Source organism: Gavialis gangeticus, unplaced genomic scaffold, assembly GCF_001723915.1.
Source record: "Gavialis gangeticus isolate Ggan-Ray unplaced genomic scaffold, GavGan_comp1, whole genome shotgun sequence".
Taxonomy (NCBI): domain Eukaryota; kingdom Metazoa; phylum Chordata; order Crocodylia; family Gavialidae; genus Gavialis; species Gavialis gangeticus.
Window position 1 is genome coordinate 45,916,419 of NW_017728995.1, and position 7,523 is coordinate 45,923,941.

At 44.8% G+C, this 7,523-nt stretch overlaps 1 protein-coding gene across 1 annotated transcript in view; it reads right to left on the minus strand.

Moving 5' to 3' along the window:
- The window catches only part of DAW1 (dynein assembly factor with WD repeats 1), a 63,214-nt gene that overhangs the window by 55,196 nt on the left and 495 nt on the right, over window positions 1-7,523 (minus strand). Inside the window, exon 2 of the mRNA XM_019503607.1 lies at window positions 5,080-5,152. Coding sequence (XP_019359152.1) covers window positions 5,080-5,152 — 73 coding nt within the window. The remainder of the gene's footprint in view (window positions 1-5,079; window positions 5,153-7,523) is intronic.

The following is a 7,523-nucleotide window of genomic DNA, read 5'->3' on the forward strand; positions in this document are numbered from 1 at the left end:
GCAGCAGGGCACTATGAGGAGAGGTTATGGGACCTGAACCTGTTCAGCCTCCACAAGAGAAGGCTGAGCAGGGATCTGGTGGTCATCTACAAACTTGCTAAGGGGGACCTGCAGGGAACAGGAGAGTGCCTGTTCCCCCAGGCACTACCAAGAGTAACTAGGAATAACAGCCACAAGTTCACTGAGAGTAGGTTCAGGCTAGACATCAGGAGGCACTACTTCACAGTTAGGGTGGCTAGGATCTGGAACCAACTTCCAAGGGAAGCGGTGCTTGCTCTGACCCTGGGGATCTTCAAAAGGAAGCTAGATAATCACCTAGCCAGGGTCATCTGACCCCAGCATTCTTTCCTGCCCATGGGAGGGGGTCGGACTTGATGATCTGCTCAAGTCCCTTCCAACCCTACCAACTATGAAACCATGAAACAGTCAGCATGGATTTTCCAAGAGCAACTCATGCCTGACCAATCTGACTGCCTTCTATTCAGTAGGGACCCCTACTGAATACTCAGGGGCAGCTAACAGGCAAACCCCACGAAAAGAAAGAACTCCTAAATACCTACTTCACATCAGTATTCCTTAAATCAAATAGGGACTGTTCTCCTTACCAGAGGCCCAGGGTATATGGGGAAGACAGCAGACTACATGCAATCAGTCCTGAACAGGTGAGGGATCTCCTACAACACTTGGACATTTTCAAGTCTGCCAGGCCAAATGACCTGCATCTGAGAGTCCTGAAAAAACTGGCTGAGCTTATAGCAGCACTGCTGGCAAATTGTTTGAATAGTCGTGGAACTTGGAAGTGGTCCCTGATGACTGGAAGAGGACCAATGTGGTGCCCATCTTCAAGAAAGTAAAGCATTCTGTCAGTGCCAGAAGCCAAGGGTCCAATCTTGACCAGACCCCCCATTTCAAAATCCTTGATCTGCTGTTGTCAGGTGTTCCAACACAGTGGAAAGATAACTACCACATAGGACAAAAGTAGCCACACAAGGAGCTTTGTCACTATGTCAAAACTAAAAGACAAACATAGTCAATGGAAAGGGCAAGTCACTAAGGAAGTATACCAACATGCAAGAATTCACAGGGACAAAAATCAGGAAGAAAAGGGGAAAAAATGAGATACAGCTGGCAAACAATGTTAAAAACAACAAAAAATGTCTGTCAGAAAAAAGAAACAGACCAAGGAAACTGGGGTTGAGTGTAAGCTATTAACAGAAGACACAAAGAAGGTAGAGCTGCTCAAAGACTACTTTGCCTCAATCTTCACAAACAAAAATAAATTGCAAACAGAAAGCTAACAAAATTAATATAGACAAAGATTAATACAGACAAAGGAGCAGGTCTACAGATCATGGTACATAAATAGTGTGTCAGAGAGATTTATAGAAGAATTGACTGAAGTTGGCAGGGCCTGATGAAATGGACTTAGTGCTGACCAAAAAGGAAGACACGGTAGGGGACCTGAAGATTGGAGGTGCTCTGCGCAACAGTGACCATTACCTGATTAGGTTCACCATCCACCAGAAGGCTGGGAACTCAGCCAATAGAACAGAAGTGCTAGCCTGCAGAAGGACAGACTTTGGTAAGCTCAGGAGCCTAGTCAGAAAGGCCCTCCGCAACCATCAGTTGGATGACTTGGGAGTTCAGGTCGGTGGAGCTTCCTTCAGGGGGCAATTCTCACTGCCCAAAAACAGGCCATCCCCACACAGTCAAAAAGTGGGAAAGGGGCCAAGAGACCCACTTGGCTTAACAAGGACATCAGGGAACTTTTGAAAAAGAAAAAAGAAGCATATAAGCAATGGGAAAACAGTTCAGCATCCAGAGAGGAATATAACCACATGGCAAGGGTCTGTAGGTATGAGACGCAGAAAGCCAAGGCAGGCATGAAGGTCAAGCTGGCATCCAAAATAAAGGACAACAAAAAGTCCTTCTATAGGTGCATAGGGAGCAAGAAAAAAAAAAAAAAATCAAGCTCCACTGTGGGACCCCTACTGAATTCGGAGGGAGGCAGGGGCAGCCTACAGCTGATATCCATGAAAAGGCAGAGCTCCTAAATACTTATTTCACATTGTGCTCCCAAAATCAGATGGGAGCTGTTCACCTGTCCAGAGGCCCAGGGATTATAGGAAAGACAACAGTCCACATAAAATCAGTCCCAAACAGGTGAGGGTATTCTTAGATCATCTGGATGTATTCAAGTCTGCTGGGCCAGATGACCTGCATCCAAGAGTCATGAAAGAACTGGCTGAGCTCATAGCAGAGCTTCCGACAAAGCTGTTCGAAGAGTCATGGAATTCAGGAGTGGTCCAGAACGACTGGAAGAGGGCTAACGTCATACCCATCTTTAAGAAAGGGAAGAGGGATGACCCTGAAAACTACAGACTGGTCCTGGGAAAAATCTTTGAAAAAATTGTCAAGGGGGCCATCAACCACAAGCTTGTAACTAGCGGGGTACAGGCAGTCCTTGACTTACAGCGTTCTGAGTTACAATGTTTTGCACTTACAAGGTTTATAAATTGACACCGTTTCAATTTTATGATGTCAGTTTCGACTTTACAATGCTTGATCCGATGTGACGCCATGCCAGAGAACAAGTTCCCTGCTTTGCTGACCTCCCTAGAGAACCGAACCACCTTGGACACTTCCTTTAAGAAAGCAGACAAGACTCCTGAAAAGACTCCAGCCAAAAACCCTTCAAAAAGTCCAACCAAGAGTCTTTCAAAAAGTCCAGCAGCATCACCTCAAATAAATCCTTCCAAATCAATATGATTGCTATTTACAATATAAAACATTAATGTAGCTATATTACTCATCTATAATTGATCGAATACAAAATTCTGGGGTATTTTTGGTAAAAATAGGGTATCGGGCCTTGGTTCAGGAACCAATCCCCCATTTATAACATTGTTTCTTATGAGAAAATTGGTTCCAAGTTGCAACGTTTCAACTTAAGACGGGGTTGTCAAGAACTAATTGTGTTGTAAGTCTGAGGACTGCCTGTACTAAGAAGCAACCAGCACAGATTTGTCGAGGGCAGGTCATGCCTAACAAACCTTTTATGACCAGGTAACTAATCAGCTGGACAAGGGGCACAAGGTTGACATCATTTACCTAGACTTCAGCAAGGCCTTCGATATGGTTTCCCATGAGATCTTATCAATTAAGCTGGAGGGTACCGGCCTAGACCTAGACCAGTCTACAATAAGGTGGGCTGGCAATGGCTCAGGGGCGATCCCACAAAGTTGTAATCAATGAGATGGCCTCTTTCTGGAAGGCCATCTCCAGTAGTATCCCCCAGGGATCAGCGCTTGGGCCCACGCTCTTCAACATCTTTATCAATGACTTGGATGAGCGAGTGGAAAAAGCAATGATTAAGTTTGTGGATGACACCAAGCTGTGGGGAAGTACAGGCACATCTGAGGATAGGGCAAGGATCCAAGATGACCTTGACAGACTGGTCCTATGGGCTGAACACAATCAGATGAGGTTCAATAGGGACAAGTGTCAGGTCCTTCACCTAGGTAGGAAGAACCTTCACCATATCTATACGATGGGTGGTGGTCCACTGGCTCGCACTGTATTTGAAAGAAACCTGGGGGTGACAATTGATCAGAAGATGAATATGAGCCAACAGTACGATGAAGTCACCAGCAGGGCAAATAGGACTCTGGCACGTATCAGCCAATGAGTTGTGAACAGATGCAGAGAGGTGCTCCTCCCCCTCTATTCGGCATTGATAAGGCCACAGCTGGAGTACTATGTCCAGTTCTGGACACCACACTTCAGGAAGGATGTAGATAAACTTGAAAGGGTGCAGAGAAGGGCCACCTGGATAATCGGGGACCTGGGGGACAGACCCTATGAGGACAGACTCCAGGAACTGGCTTTGTTCAGTCTGAACAAAAGAAGACTCGATAGCCACTTACAAGTATGCATGGGCGACTGGTGCCTCCTGGCTCTGGGGGAGCACCAGCAGCTGATCGCCAATGGGGGGGGTGGTCCCCCAGTAGGGAATTGCCAATGGGGTGTCAGATCCCCCCAGCAGTGATGCACCGACAGGGTGTGGGGGGTACCCCAGCATCCCATCACCAACCTCAGAAGCGCCAGCAGCAAACCGGAACTGCCATCAGTGCTTCTCAGGGGGGCACCAGCCAGTGCTCCCCACTCCCCAGCCAGCAAGGGCCAATTTCAGTGGGGGCATCCCCCCCCCATCGCCAATGCAAGTATGTCAAGGGTGAACACCAAGTTCTAGGGGAGCACCGCAACAGACAGGCATCTTCAGGAAGGATGAGGACCAATAGGCACAAGCTAATTGAGGGAAGATTTAGATTGGACATTAAGAAAAACTTATTTTCCGTAAGGGTATCTAGAATCTAGAACACACTCCCAGCAGGGGTGCTGCAGTCACTGTCCTTGGAGGTGTTCAAGAGGAGGCTAGACAAGCACCTCATTGAGCTTGTTTGAGCCCAATAATCTCCTGCCCATGGCAGGGACCAGACTTGATGATCTTACAGGTCCCTTCCAGTCCTCTGATTCTATGATTCCAAATTCTTCAGCAGCCTAGGATGAAGCCTCGGAGCAACTTGCAACAATATGTGACCAAAACAGCAGGACAATGGAACAAACTAGCCAGAGAATTTATAGAATTTCTGTCATTGGAGGTCTGCATGAAACTGCTGAGACTATGGACACACATTACATTTATAGCTTATACATTAAAGCATTTATACGCTTGTAGCACTATAAACAAACATATACCTACAGCCTGAATAAACATTTGTCTGAGATGGTTTAGGAATAGTAAATCATGCATCTATACAGAGACCCTGGAGCTCCCATCAAACTCTATGACTAAGGCATGGCCATAACCAATCAGAATGCATTATTTTTAATGCCATCATATAATTGGAAATATTAGGATCATAACTTGACTAAGTTCTCTTTTTTAAAAGAAAAAATTAATTCCAAAGCATGTTTAAACTAGCCAAGAAAACTTTATCATAAACTTATGTGAAACTTATGTGAAATTCTACAATACAGTAATGTTTAACTCCACTACTTAAATAATCTCATACTTACCCAGTGCTGAGATCAAGTAAATCTATGGATTTAGTCTTCAGTTCACCACCTTGTACATATTCCAAAATAATGCCTTGAAAGAAACATAATAAACAATTCCAAATTAGATGTTTATTATGGTGGCTAGCTTCTCAGGGCACATATAGTAGCTCTGACCCTTACAGAGGTATGACTCCACTGAGTTATTCCTAAATGACATCACTGTAACCAAGATGAAAATTAGGATAACTACCAAGTAGGCTCTCTGTGTTTAAATAACAATATAAAAACATTGGATATTATCATTCTAAATGCTATATTTCCAGTTCAAATAAAGGAAAGAAAACAATATCAGAACAATCATGGGTAGAGCCTTCAAGGAAGATGCAGAATTAATATACAGCACTTTTGGTCTGCTGTCAAGCCACTACCCTGTTTCTCTGCCTTGAAATGGAACCATCTAAGGATTCTCTCAACCCCTGTTCGAGTAACTTTGAGTTAATTAAATATTAGTGGATAATGCATGGTGTGCTCAAAAATTGCCACCATTTGTCAAATTAACTATTATAAATAATTTATTTGTTCTGCATACCATGTTTTTGCCATATTTGACCAGTTCTAAACTCAAATGCTACTGCTCTGAAGTATGTAGTACTAAGTGTTTTGTAGTACCTTTTTAAAATATACCAAAAATGTGTTGTTTACTTCTCTATTTGCAAAGGTCTACATGAAGAACCATATATATTTGAAAACACACTTCCCAAGACTGAGAATAATATGGCACCACTCCCCAAAATGTATTCTGAGCTTAAGAAGTAACGTGTTTTGCCACATTCATCATTGGCAGCCATCGGCATTGGGAGACCATACAGATTGCACCTTTGGTGGGCTATCGGGTACAGCTTCTTGAGTGCCTGAATCCCATGTGCGACATGCAGACCCTCTGGCAAGTTGCACATACAAATCCAGTTGAGCTTCCACTGACATGCCAAGTACTGTTTTGTTTTGCCTGCCTCCGATGCCTCTTCTCTAGTTCATCATTGACCCTCTCCATCTCTAAGCAATGTAGACCCTGCTTCACGACTTTCCAATCACAGCAGTCCAAAGTCTGTTCCCAATCACAGCAGTCTGTTTCCTGCCCACAAACTACTACTGCTCTAGCTCCCTGGTACACCTACCTTAGGCTTTTAATTAGCATCTAATCACTCACAGCTGAGTTCCTAATTCAAGGCTGGCCAGACCGCCCTGCTACAGGTACCTTTTTATTCAAGAGATATGTGTCCTGCTTCATAGCTACTCACCTTAGGGACAAAAACCAAGTTCATACTGGTTTTCCTTTATTATTATTTATGATTATTCTTTTAAGCCACAGAGTCAATGCAGCTATGGGATTGTGATCTGGATTCTATCTTGGTTGACTACAGTCCTGATCCTGCAGTTAAACTCCATATATGTGAAACCTTCCACCTTTGTGGCATCTCACTGACACTAGGCAGGACACTTAGTTTCAACTGCAGAATCAAATACTACCCTCACTTACACCTGTTCCATCCCACAAAATACAATACAGTGAGGCTGGAGTGAAACTGGTATTCCTGGTGATTATGACCATGGGCACATCATCACAGATAATACAAGACATGTTTCTCTCCAGTTAAACAGAAACTAGATGCTTTGTTTTAAAAAGCACAACAAACGAGGCACAAAATAGCCATAAGAACTTGTTTCATTAGTCCTGCTGTTATGACAGTTAAATGTACATCTCGTCTAGATTTATCAAACAAAACTTAGCCTTCTTGAGCACCTTCGCAGTGGCTCCAATACTTCACTAGTCATTTCAACACTTAGGGGTACCTCACCGCAGCTGAGTTACTATTTTTTTGGCTAGAGCAGTGTGCAGGGCTGGGGAACAGAAGAGGAGGCAGGGCTGGCTCCCAGGGAGCAGCATTGCAGGATAAAGGAGTTTCCATAGTGTGGCTCCAGACCAGTACAAGGTAAAGGCTAAAGATACCTGTGGTGTAGAGAAAAACTAGCAGGAGGTGACAATGAACCATGAAGTAAATGGAGCCTCTCACAGCACCACCTGACTAGAAATGCCACTGCCTTTCCCAGACCAGGTTCTTTGGGTAGATAGGATATCTTTTATTAAACCAACTCAAACAGTTGGAGAAACTCTTCTTTGCACGCTTTAAAAGCGTGCAAAGAATATTTTTTTCCCCCAACTATTTGAGTGGGTCTAATAAAAAAGATTATTACCGCCCCGTGTCCTCAACACGGCTACAACCAACACCCCCATCGCTGTCCCCCAGGCTGCTGGCTTGGGTGGAGCGGGACTCCAAGGGGGTCGCAGGGGCCGTGCTGCACCGCGGGGCTGCCCCCGAGGAGGGCCCGCGCACAGGCCGTGGAGCTCCAGCACCCGGGCCTGGGGGGGAAGGGAGGGAAGGGGAGGGGAGGGGGTCTTTTAA